Source organism: Bactrocera tryoni, chromosome 3 (assembly GCF_016617805.1).
Source record: "Bactrocera tryoni isolate S06 chromosome 3, CSIRO_BtryS06_freeze2, whole genome shotgun sequence".
Classification (NCBI taxonomy): domain Eukaryota; kingdom Metazoa; phylum Arthropoda; class Insecta; order Diptera; family Tephritidae; genus Bactrocera; species Bactrocera tryoni.
The window spans coordinates 28,171,894-28,186,129 of record NC_052501.1 but is presented as its reverse complement, the minus strand read 5'-3'; the positions used below and the strand labels follow the sequence as shown (position 1 = coordinate 28,186,129).

The 14,236-nt window shown below is 31.2% G+C and overlaps 1 protein-coding gene across 6 annotated transcripts in view; it reads right to left on the bottom strand.

Moving 5' to 3' along the window:
* LOC120770160 (protein GDAP2 homolog) overlaps positions 1-14,236 on the bottom strand; it is a 105,366-nt gene that overhangs the window by 16,493 nt on the left and 74,637 nt on the right. Inside the window, exon 1 of one of the 6 annotated variants that reach the window (XM_040097366.1) lies at positions 6,878-8,231. The exons of the other annotated variants lie outside the window; for them this stretch is intronic. Coding sequence (XP_039953300.1) covers positions 6,878-6,993 — 116 coding nt within the window. The 5' untranslated portion in view covers positions 6,994-8,231. Of the gene's footprint in view, positions 1-6,877; positions 8,232-14,236 lie in introns of those variants that run through there. 6 annotated transcript variants of the gene reach the window in all.

Genomic DNA, 14,236 nt, shown 5'->3' with positions numbered 1-14,236 from the left:
TTATTAAATTTTTTACGTTTTTTTTTCATTTTGAAACCGCAACAAAAAAAAAAGATAAAAATGTAAAAATGGAAAAATAAAAGTAAATCTCTTTTTATAATTTTCAGCAGTATGTATGTGTGTGTATTTGTATGAATTTTAGTTTTCATATAAAAAAGGTTTTTTATTTTGCCTTTTACCGCTCAAACGCTTGGCGTGTGACTACAGTTATTGAAAACGTGTGTTAAACATACATACATACACACAAAAACCTCATATTCCGCGACTTCCTCTGTGGGCATGTGTGCTTGTATCTAGTTGAAATATTTTTAGATTCATCAAAATTTGCAACATTGTTGTTTTTATTGCTGCTTTCAAAATACATTAATATATGTTTTTGTTGTTCATATGTATAAGCAATTGTATTTTTAATTGCTTTGTCGTGGTGAACCACATTGTGGAGTCAATAATTACAGTCTTCTTCGATGTATGTGCGTTTCGGTTCTATACAAAATATTGCGCTATTGGAAAATGAGAGTTTAGTTTACTAAAGCTTTGCTTATTAATGAGCTTCATGGGCTTACCTTATTAAAAGTAAGCTCATGTTTTTCATGAACACAATAATTTGAGGAAAATTTATTTTTTGAATCTAAATTTATTTTCTTAATAAATTTTTAATATTTTTTGTATTGAAAAAATTTATTACAATTTATTTTTTTCATATTTTTATTTATTATTATTCCTTTTTTTAAAGAAAAAATGATTTAATGTATTTTCGTATAAGTTGATTTTTAATTTTTACATAATTTTATTTATTAATTTTTCTGGTTTATATTATAGTATACTTTTTCGATTAATTTTTATTTACAGAGTTGATAAATTATAAAATGTTATCGATTAATGAACTTTTTCATATAAAAATCATCAAATGAGTTGATTGTTAATAATCGACTATCTGATAATAATCGGATTTGATCAACTTAATTTTATTAAATTAATAATGAACAGTGAAAACTCGATGTAATCCTTCAAAAGAATTCATTATTAAGGCAACATTTTTTTATCGATTTGTCGATTTTTGTTTTATAAATATAATTAATGTATTTAATGTTTATAGGTCTTTGGCAATAATCGACTATTTTGTCATTAACCAATTGAATGTTTTCAGGTTAATAGCGAATAATCGTACATCGACAAAATTCTTTCATACAAAAATCTTTAAAAAAGTGATTGCATGTGGTAATAATCGATATTTTGATAATAATCGAATTTCGAATCGGTGTAATCGCTCAAAAGAAATTGATTATAAAGGCGACATTTTTTTTTATCGATTTATCGATTTTTTATTATTTTTGTTTTTGATGTTTTAGTTTTCTATTTAGTAATCCGATAACATAAATCGATTAATAAGCCAATATTTCTATAGATTTATTGATTTTTCTTTCATAATAATAACGCATAATCGTGTATCGACAGAGTAATCGATAAAATTTTTATAATTTGGCATAAAAAACGACTCTTAAAGCACGTTTATTTAAATTTTTATCGATTTTTTTCTTATAATTGCACACAACAAAGTGTGTTTTGTAGAAATAATAAATTGTGTCGATTTCGATAAACTTAAATTTATCAAATGTATAGTGGAAAATTTACTGAGTTACAACGATTCGTACGAAAATCGATTAACAAAGTATGAGTATATTTTTGTATAAATGTATTTAAGAGAGTTGTTTACAATTTTATAGTTTATAGATATAAATACATTATCAACTAAATTCTGTTAATTAAAAAAAATAATCGAATATCCGTTATTATATATTTTCGCTTAAAATTCAATTTGAGTATAAAAATATGTATTTTTTGTGTTGTCGATAAAACCTAGGTCGATTATTTTAACTCCTTTAACTGAGTGAAATAAATGCTGCTTTCGTTTGGTGGACTTTATATGCTTTTAATGTTATCGATAAAAGCGAAATCGATTTATCAAAAGTATTTGAAATTAGAATTAGTTTCGAAAAATTAATGCGAGGTTGGAAGCCGAAATTGTTTTACAAGAAGTCGTCTATTAACTGTCGATTATTCTTATATTCTCTAAACCCAATTAATCGATAATTTTTTAAACATAACTTATCGATATTTTTTTAAACCGAATTTATAGCTAAATTTTTGTTTCCCTAAAATTTGCGCTTATGAAAAATAAAATGCAATTTGCATTGAAAAACCTAACTGTTCGAGTGCCACGACTTCCGGTGGCATTAATTGTTATGTACCAAAAAGCACACAAACTCACACAGATTCAATAAATGTACCCTAGGCATTTCCCTAAAGGGCTTTAATACTAATTAATTAAATGAATGCATTTGAAAGTGTGCGAAATCTAATTAAAAAATGTATGTAACGTAACAATAAAGCGAAGTTTGTTATAAATTTCGCACGCAAAAATGTGTTATTTTTTCAAAATACCTGAGGCATAACAACAAACGCGCTGTCCAACTGAGTTGTATGTGCATTCACACTCACTTGCGCAGCTAAATGTGTAAATGTGTATGTAAGCATGTGTACAAGTATTGATAAATCGCAGTTTTAAATAAAATTGATTTTGCCTTAATTCAACAGTATTTTTGGAACATAATTCGTAATTCGCATTGCACATGTCGAATATTAATATTCAGCGAGTGCACATACAAACGAACACGCTTGTAATGCAACAGCTGCACCTGAAATTTGAAATTTTTAATGGCGCGCTGGATTGATTGAATTTTGCGAAACGGGAATTAAAATGAAAATATTTGAATTTAAAATGTATGTATTTGGTAGGATTTAAATATAGCATTTGCTTTCAAAATTTCGAAATTATTGCTTTCTTCTAAAACTTTTTTTTATTTTGTTTTTCATAATTTCTAAAATTTTTATACATATTATCACTTAAACTGGCAAAGAACGCAACATCACTTTTCATAAGTTTACAAAAGACGGAAAAATGATAGAATAGAAACTACTCATATTGAAAAAAAATTTGAGTTTTGGTTATAAAATGGTTGTAGATTGGTTATATCTGAGAGCGGCAGTTTCAAGTTTTACATATAAAATTAATATTCGATTTTTTTGATGATAAATTGTTTTGCATTTCAGGTGAAAATATATAAATAGTTTTTTTATTATTGTTTTCATTTTAGATTTCAAAAGTTTTCTTTTGTTTTTGGAAATCAAATTTTTTTTTGAAAATTTTAAGCCACTGAATTCTTAGCAAATAATCCAAACCCAATTTCGTAAAGATATCTCGTCAAATACAAAAGACTTCCACACAAGCATTTGATGCCGATCGTTCGGTGTGTATGGCAGCTATAAGTTTTAGTGGTTCGATATCGGTCGTTCCAAGAAATAGCAGCTGTTTTAGCAGAAAATGGCGTGTGCAAAATTTCAGACTTATATCTCAAAGGGACTAGTTCGCGTATGTTCAAACAGACTGATTGACAAGGCGAAATCCACTTGATGAATTGAGTCAGAAATCTGTATATATGTTTGGTTATTAATTTGTACTTTTCTATATATTTGTATATTAGTCTAGGAATTCGTGTATACAAAAATTGTCATATTTGGAACAGATGATGAGAACAGAGATACTATAAATAATTGCGTATAAACTGGTTCTAATCTAAACGTGTTCGAAAATGTTTGCTGAGGTCTTTGCACTTTCAATATGTGTAACGTATTCTATTTGAATCTAATTTAAATGCATTCGATTCAGTACAATTATATTTGAACGATTTGGAACAAATTAGGTTGTTTGACGCGGCGTCTTCTTCTTCTTAGAGGATTTGTTTGACGCGGCTAGTTAAGAGAAAAAAATATTAAAAGAAATATGCGAAAATATATACGAAATACGAGCTACTTGTATTACATAAAAAAAGTATGCATGTCTATATACTTATATTATGAGAGCTTTAAAGATTTTGCTTTAAGAAAGATATTTAAAAAAGTTGGACGAAGGCCTAAGTGGGCAGTTCCCTTATTTATTTACAGGTCATACTTCAATAAAATTGAAAAAAAAAAAATTGGGAACAAAAATTCCAAAGAGTCATATCAGAACCTCAAGAGACAATTTTTCAAGAAAAAAGGCAAAGAAAAGCCTCAACATAGTAACAAATTTTCGAAAGCAGTTTAAAGAAACCATAAGGATTTATCTACAGGTTAAGTTACTGGTTAGCTTAAACGACCATAAGACGTTTGATTTTTCATCATAGAAAGACTCTAGTCAGGCGGAAAACGATTTGGATGATCACAATTAATGGCTCCAAGAAAAATTCAAACTAACAAATATACGTTAAAGCCGTTAACAGCAAGATAAAGTGTTGGTTAAGTTAACCGGGAGTTAAGAAGTTTTGTAGATGAAAATTATCGGCTGTAAGACATATTCAAACCAATAAATATACGTTAAGACAGTTAACTGCATGATAAAGTGATGGTTAGTTAACCGATAGTTAAGAAATCGTGTAGATTAAGGGCTGTTTTCTCAAAGTCTGCTTAGAAACCAGCTACCAGTTATGCTTTGCTTAACTTTATCGAAAGAAGGAGTCTTGGTTAGTTATACAGAATTTAACTGACAGTTATTTGCTAACCAGGCATTGAGAATACAGATACATACATATACAGTTACTTTGAATAATTAATAGAAATATACAAAATTTTCACAACAAACGTGAGAATGTTTGTATATACTTGTATATATAAATATACATATACACTTGTGTAAAGGAATAGTGGTTGGCTTCATGATGTCATTTGATTTTCACCGATGCGCTTTAATTAAATTTTCACTTACATATACAAAGGCGTATGATTGTAGTCATTTCTATAAAGGCTGCACAGCCATATTTGGCTCTACATATACTTTATAATACTTCATTTTCATTGTATTCTAATGTTGATATGTGTATGAATAAAGTTTTTTGTCGCTTTGTAGCTATTGTTGGCGCGTGTTTTTCTCGCATTGTTTGCAAAGCTGAAATTTTCATATTTTACAAAGATATCTTTGAATAAAACTTGTAAGAAGTTCAATGAATCCCAATTACGCTAGTGTATTATGCGGAAATTAGTATTGTAAATACAAATGTAATTATAGTGCAGTTATGTAGGCAATATAGTTAGCTCGTTTATTTTGCTAGTGTTCCTATTTCGCTGAATGATGCTGTATTTTTTATACAAATTTGAATTTCTCTGAGAGTTATGTACAAGCATGTATTAAAAATCTGGTACTGCAAAAATATAGAAATTAATAAATGCTTTTATACATACATCCAGCTTTAAACACACAGTTAGAGGAAATATTAAAGAAAAAATCGCATGCAATAAACTAAGAAATTATATTTTCCAACAAACTTATATATTTTGTATACAATTTTATACTATGAAAAAAAAAAAACTGCAAAATACGACGACGAAATTGCATATATCAATAAAAAAATTGCAAACAGAATCTTTCTGTTTCTGTCGCTGATTGCACAGACTCAATTAAAATGAAAATAGTAAGTATTTTAACTTATAAGGCTATGCATTAAACATGCTTTCGTTATTCTCTTTCAAAACATGAAACGTGAGTAAAAGAATTTTCTGTTTCTGTTTCTTTAGTATGTGACATTCTATTATAACTGAGTACTCGTATGTATTACTAAATATGAAACACAAATGACACAAGCTTATTTTGTGTTAAATTTCTGCACTAAAACTAATTTAAAAAAAAACTGTTAAAATCTGTTTCTGGTCTCAATTCTGTTTCTGTTGTTGCTTATTATGTCAAAAGGATGTCTTACTACGCAAATTAAAAGGATTTTGTGTTAAAGAAAATTGGAAATTAAATATTTTAAATAAAATTTCAAATTGATTGGATTTTTTTTTTATTTGGGAATTATGTTTCCGTAATTTTCAGCAAAAAATCTGGGGAGAATGGTAAGGCATGCAAATTTACATCTCTGGTGACTAACGTGCGAATTTTCAAACCAATCAAAATAATATTTTTAATAAGTTCCAGGTGAATGATTCGACTAAATTCTGTTGTCGATTCTGTTTCTGCTTACATTGTCAAAAAACGTGATTTACGCAAAATAAAAGCATGTAAAATTTCTGCATTAAATCTTAAATAAAAAATTTCTGTTTCTGCTTCCAGCACAGTTTCTGTTGTCGATACTGTTTCTGTTTTTTTGACAAAAGGACCAATTACTATGCAGAATAAAAGCCTTTCGTGTTTACTTTTTAGTAAAAAACTACGAAAAATTGGCAATCAATACAAATTAACATGTCTGGCGGACGCTGTGTGAGTTTTCAAACTAATCAAAATAATAGTTTCAATACGTTTCATTAAATTATTTTTTATATAGAGTAGACGCACAGCCTTACAGTCTCAGACACACCTACATTTCTGTTTATTCATAAACTAACCAGTGAATAGTCATAGTCTTTAGATGACTCAAACACATGTAAATATATATTTATTTTTCTATATAAGTAAGTATTTATGTATATAACCACGCTGAAATATCCTTTCACTTCTACACCTATCAATGGCATTTACACACGTCTCTATAATCAACAAATTACGTGCTCTGCTTAGGCTCACATGAACACACAAGCAAATCACCAAACCCACTCATTTGCTGCGCACTTTCTGCGATATAAAGACATATGTATATAGGAATGTGGATGTAAGACAAATTCACCATGAACCAATAAGCTTTCACAAATTAAAGAAAAATCACTTCAATTTTCAATACATTTGCCCACCCACCGCCTTGTCTGTCGCGTTCCACACCTACAATTGTGTATATGCATACATATGTATATATACATATATGTGTAGAGTATAGGTTGTATATGTGTTTGTTTGCTTGCATTTATTACTGACCTTTCCTCTGGCGTTTCGATCGGCTCATCCGGCATGGCATCGTTGATGTCTGCCGTTGTCTCTTGCATGGGACTTGTGCCCAAATCTATGCTTGTCATACCCTCAATCATGGCCATTATTTGTTTACTTTGTTATTGTTGGTGTTATTGTAGTTGATTTTTTGTTATTGTTGTTAACTTATTATTGTTGCTTTGCGTATTATTGTCGTTATTTGTTCTTTTATTGCCCTTCTCGGCGTCCTTAATACAATTAAATGTACACGACACTCGGCTGCTCGCTGCCAAAGTGGTGAGGGCACTGCTTGTGTGCTAGTGGAAGTGCGTAAGGCGCCGCTTGGCTGTACTCAAAATTTCTTTCAACCACTTGGCTTGTTGTTTGCTAGTGTTTTATACAGTTATATTTTGCGTAACGGTATGTGGCGTCACGTTGTCGCTGCGTTGGAAAATTGCTTTTCCTGCGTCGTCGTCTTCTCCGTCGTCGTTTATTGCGTGTTGCTTACACTTTGGCGTCGTCTTTTTGCCACAGACAGCCTTACGTTGACGCACAAGTGTCTTCGCTGCTTTTGTTATAGTTTTTTTTACAGAAAATTATTGTTGTGGGATGATTTATGCGCCTAGCTGAATCACACTGTGTTTTGCTCGCCTTCAATAATCGGCATATAAACTGTTTGTATGTATATAGCTAGTATATAGATGCTTATATATACTTATATATGTACGTATATATTGTGTGTGGCTTTGTATATTTATACTATGCACTAATGTATGATGCGTTGCACGTCTATGCGCGTTGTTATTGATTGTTATGCTATTGATTGACACTTGCCTTTTGGGCGGTCGCGTCACTTTTTTTGTACTAACGCGCCTGCACTGTGTGGGCTGCTCGCTTAAATCGCTTACAAATCGTATTAAATTAATATTTCAACAAGGCGTCGTGTGGTTCAACCGAATTTCTGTGAAAAATCAATGCTTAGCCGCTTTTCTTTGGCAGCAAATGGCAAGCGCTTGTCTAGTATGCAACTTTATAACTGTAATTTATTTGCAATTTCACTTCCTACAACGTTTCTGAAAACACTTTTCACCACGCTGAAATTCACTTCTCTTTTTTTCCTACACTTTGTTTGACGCAATTCGCTGGTATGTGCGCGTGTATGTGTTTGTTTTTTGTTGTTTTTTGCACAAGCAAAATGTATTTTTGGAAGTCAAAAACAAAAATTAAAAAAATTTTTGCTCAATAATTCGTGTTCGATTGCTGCTACGCCGTCTATTTGCTGTTTGATATTTTGATGCGTTTCAAGCGAAATGAAAATTCTTTGACTAGCTTATGGTTTGAGAAGCACGAGTTGACTGTTCCCATTCGGCAGAAATGCAAAAGTTTAAATCACAAGAAAAACGCTTATGTAGAGCAGCAGCCGAAATACAGGAGAGCGCAACTGCACGTATGTATGTGTGCGTGCACAAGAAGAAAGGCTGTTTGTAGCGGCTGCATGCGCCGAAATTAGTAGCTTGACTAAGCGCGCAGCACTCGGTGAGCGAAATGAGACTTGGCGGCCGAGTACAAAGGCGACGACGATGAGATGTGTGCTGACTAAGCTTGAGGCGGCAATGTGAAAATGTGCAAATAAAAACAAAAAAAAAATAAAAATATCTCACATGAGTAAAACTGGAGCGGAGCAGGCGCAAAAAGAGCACGCGGCAGCGTGTCGAAGAGCGGAGCAGCAGTAAGCAAGCAGCGAGCAAGGGGAGAGCAAGCGCTGAGTTGAGAGCAGTGCAGAGCAGAGCCAAGTAAAGTATGTTGAGCTAGCTGCTGAGCGGTGAAAAAGAAAATATATAACACACATACATACATATATACTTTTATACTATTATGTAGTCAAGACCGCCATTTTTTTCATACTATATGGTCGAGTACGCCGGTTTTGTTTGCTGTTGTTTTTGTTATTTTCTTTTCTCAACAGCTAGAAGCTTTCGTGGTTTCATGCCAACTAACTACGCAACATTGGTGTGTACAGGGCGTATGAGTAACACATATCCTTTGACATTTCAGATAAGTGCGACAGGGCGTATACGCAATTTTTGTAATATTGTAATGTTCTTACGATTTTTTTTTGCAGGTTAGAGCGACAGGGCGTATGCGCAATATTTGTAATATTGCAATTTTCGTACGACTTTGTTTTAAAATTTTTAAAAAGAAATCACTTACATATTTATATTGGATTTTTTGTACGATTTTTATAAATAAAATACATTTATTAACTTTTTTTTAATATTCAGCTTAATTTGGCGAGTTTTCAATGTTAGACGCAATAAGTTCAGTAAGCAATTGTGAAAAATTGCTGTTAATTCGTTAAACAAAAACACAAAAGTTTACAAATTATGTGCGTTTATAGAATATACGTGCTTACTTTCGCGAACAGCAGCTGTGCAAATGTTCGATTGCAATAAAGTTCAAATATTATGATGGTATAAGTAACAAAATGTACAGGGTGACTAAACAATTTTTTTTCTCATTTACATATGTTTTCAACAGAAAATTATGGTTCTCAAACAAAAAAAAATATATATATGTATACATATACGTACATATAAGTACATATATACAATAAAGTTGAAGGACTTATACACATATTTTGCGATTTGATAGCAAAAAAATTTGAAAACAATAAATTTACATATTTGCAAGAAATTACAAATAAAGTGAATAAAATTATGAAATATACATAAATATTGAAAAGAAAATAAAGTATTAAAAAACAAAAAATTAAATAATTGATTTGAGTTTTGTCACTCTAGGGCTTCCTTCATTAACACCCTTAATTCCGTTTTTTAGCTAAGTTTTCTATTTGTATAATGGTAATTTTATTATTTTATAAATCTGATTTAAGTCATAATTTTGCTAATAGTCTGTAATATTAATGTTTATAGACTTAAGTAACTAACAAAAAAAAATATATTGTTATTTGCAAATTACGCAGTTTTTGTAACTTTCAATTCTACTACGCCTATGTCCTTTAAAAACAATTATAAATACAATCTTCGAATTTAAGAAAATATTTTTAACAAATTTTTATATTTTTAATTTTTAGAATATTTTCTAAATTTTTCCGAAGATAAAGAATACTTTCTAAATTTATCAGAAGATAAAATTCTGTAATTTCTAACATGTCGCTCATATGTATATCTGCTAACAAATGGTATATTAAAACAAATTAAATACTTTATTAAACTAAAATATCCAGAGATACACTGAGACAAGAAAAGTAAAAATTTTCCTCTTGAAAAACTCAAAAATGAGCAGTAAAAGTTAATAAATTCGAGAAAATAGGTGAAGGCTTGGAAAACAGTGAACTATTTTTCTTTTAGATTGAATGTTCTTTTATCGTCAATATAATATAAATAAAAGTTTTGAATTTTCAAATTTGATCTCTTGGAAAAAATTTCTAAGAATTTTTCATAATCGTCTCACAAAAAAAAATCAAGAAAACACTATAAAATCGGTTGCATCGAAGCTATAATCTTTCACAAAAAAAAAGTTGACTTGCTACGTTCAGTTTGTACCATATGACAGCCATATGTTAAAGCGACTCAATCTGAACAATATCTTCGGACAATGCCTTGCCTTGCGTTATAATTCATGCCAAACTTTGTGAAGAAATCTCGTCAAATGAAAAAGTTTTCTATACAAGCATTTGATTTCGATCGTACAGTTTGTATGAAAGCTATATGCTATAGTGATCCGATATCGTCGGTTCCGACAAATGAGGAGCTTCTTGGAGAGAAAAGAAGGTGTGCAAAATTTTAAATGGGTATCTCAAAAACTAAAAGACTAGGTAGTGTATATGCAGGCAGACGGGCACATTACTCTGATCGAAAATGTATATATTTTATATGGTTTTCGACGTTTACTCATGAGTGCTACAAACCTCTTGTCAAACTTAATACCTTAATATATCCAGTGAAGGGTATAAAAGTTTAAGAGGTAAAGAGTTTTACCGAGGTAAACTTTAGAACATATAATGTATATTAACCTTTGGTATTCAACTTTTAAGCTGAAACTCTCACAAGAGCAATTTTAATCACAATTTTTTCATTACTTTCACAATGAACATAATTTTCTTAAAAATTATGAGATACTTTCATGGAATAATAGTTATTACCATTTCTGGCTGGGTTGCAAAAATATTTGCGTCGTGTAGTAAAGAGACTACAAAATATTTTAATTTATTAAAAACAAAAAAAAACATCGCCAGTTTCACTGCCAAGAAACTTTTTACAACAAATTTTTTGGCGCTCTATGTATCTCATGCTTTCTCATCATTTTCGTCTTCTTTCTGCTAACTCTCTTGCTACCACTCTCGTGATGCTCTTTAAATTTTCGTTTGCTTTCGTTTGTGTCCTGCGCAACGGCACTTTGCTGGCATTCTTTATAACTTGCTGAGTAGTGTTAAATGGCCTTGCCACATATACTAAATTTTTGCGTTTTTCGTTTAAATCGGTAGGTGAGTAAATACCTGTTAAAGCAAAGGCTTTGTTGTTGCTTAAATTATGCCTATTTGTTGGCGTTGCATTGCAACAATTTGCATTGAGTGCTATCGATTGATTATCTTGTTTGTGTGTGAGTGTGTGTGGCGCGAGTCATTGCGCTTCAATGCTGCTCATGGCCATCTGAGATTAAAGCGGTCAAATGTTGCGATAGATAACGGTAAAAGTGTGTGGTAATGCCTATGCAATTGGAATTATTTCCTTGCCCAAGGCTTTGCGGCATTTTCATTTATTAGTTTAATTTATGCAGGTCAAATTTAAAGCCGAGTTAAGTTAACCGCAAAGCGCTCAGCCGAATTTTTACTTGAAAAAAAAAAAATATAAAAAATCGGTGACTAATGTAAAATGTTTTCTTGCGCTCACGTGTCAGTATTGTTTAAAAAAATTCCTTGAGGCAGAAGATGTCTTCAAAATAACAAAACTTTGGTTGTGTATCGAAAAGGTTTGCTGATGCTGGCACTCCCTACTCAATGTTTTTGCTTATAATTTGGGACTGGAACTTCCTTCGAGTGATGTCAGAGCATCTTATTAGAGCTGGCAAGAGACTGTGACTCATGGATTTTCTTATCGGTTTGATTGAAAATGCTGATGACTAATATGCGTAGATAAATAAATGAGGATTGAACTGCGACCTAAAGTCTATTGTATATTGTATAATATACGTAAGTATGTACATAAGCATAAACATGCACACAAATCTATGTCTATGAGCTTCCAGAGTGTTTAGACTTGTATAGACTAGACTGTTTAATTTATTTTATGGAATTAATTTTATTTTTAGGTAAATAGAAAAATGTTGGTATTGTCCAATTTTTTCCTTATATTTTTGAAAATATTATGGAAGGCGTTCAGTACATGGACTGGAGGAAACTGTTGGCATATACATATAATATGTTAATCACAGAAGTATAACCATATTGAGTTTAATATTTCAATGTAACGAAATTATCGGAATTGAAATTTGAGTTTTAATGTACATATCTCCTAAGCAACCAAAGCTACATAAACAAAAGTTGCTTCAGCTCTGTGTGCAGCGCGAAAATGGATGAAATCGGTTTAAAACAGTAACGACATGCTTCAGAGACACAAAACTTTACACTAATAGTTTTATCGGAAACATAAGTCTACGAGTGGTCCGAAGCCTTCAAAGACGGTCGAGAGATCGTTGAAGACATGCCTCGTTCTAGACGATCCTCGACCTTTTCAAGTGATGAAAATATTAAAATAGTGAAGAGAACTCAACATCTATTGCGCGTCCGTTCGAATGATTTTGGGTATGAAATGCGTTCTTACTCCACTCGCCACGAAAAATCTGAATTCTTTTCAAACAGAGTACCATGCTTGAACATGCGAATTTCGTTCCCACATTCAAGGAGAGCATTACAACTACCGACGAATCATAGGTTTATGAGTTTGACACGCAAACAAGTCAACAATCATCGGGATCGAAGAAAAAACAAGCCGAAATATGAAAACCACATACTTTAGCAGCGAATCCACACATGATCCTGAACACAATACTTGTATATGTATATATATTTTTTACTAATTTCTAAGATTTTTTATTTTAACTTTAACGGCAAAAAAATTATTTCAAAGTTTTGGTATGACCAAATAATTTATCTTTTTTTTTGATATTTATAATTGCACTTAGACCAACATTACACCCTTTGTGCTCCGGGGAGGTAACCAATTTAAGCCTTATCCAGCAACTCTGTAGATTTGGTAGAAGACGTAATGCTTTTGTATTACTCTTAATATATTTATACCCTGAACAGGGTATATTAAGTTTGCCACGAAGTTTTTAACACCCAGAAGGAAGCGTCGGTCACCCTATAAAGTATGTACATATATAAATGATCAGTATGCTGAGCTGAGTCGATTTAGTCATGTCCGTCCGTCTGTCTGTATATGCGCGATCTAGTCCCTCAGTTTTTAAGATATCGTTTTGAAATTTTGCAAACGTCATTTTCTCTTCAAGAAGCTGCTCATTTGTCGAAACTGACGATATCGGACCACTATAACATATAGCTGCCGTACAAACTGAACGATCGGAATCAAGTTCTTGTAAGGAAAGCTTTTGCATTTGACAAGATATATTAACGAAATTTGGTATAGGTTATTTGCTAAGGGAACAATGTAATCTACGAAGAAATTGTTCAGATCGGTTAACTATAGCATATAGCTGCCATACAAACTGAACGATCGGAATCAAGGGCTTGTATGGAAAACTTTCGCATTTGACGTGGACTCTTCACGAAATTTGACATGGATTACTGCTTAAGGTAATAATATAATCTCCGCAAAAATTGTTCAGATCGGATTACTATAGCATATAGCTTCCATACAAACTGAAGACATAGTTACTAAAATAAATGCACCTGTGAAGGGTATATTAGTTTCGATGCAGCCGAAGTTAAGTTTAAATTAATATTTAAGTTCATGAAAAATTTCGATTATTATGGTATCGATAATATACATAATCGCTTAAATTGTCGTCGCTATTAAGTATTCACACGTTTTGAAGTTATTAACGATCCAAATGCTAATTAGCACAAACGAGATTTAAATTAAACGCACTGAATGAACACAACGTAACATACGCATACACTTGACTGTATGTATATATGTATTTATATATACAAGTATATGTTTATATATAATAATAAGTATAAAATATTTCACATCGGTGCAATGACCTTCAGTGAAATTCGAATGCACATAATATATAATATTTCTAAAAATATAAAGAATTCAGATATTCAGTGTTGTTTATTATATGTTTTGGGATTTTATTTAAGTTAAGGAAGTTTTATGT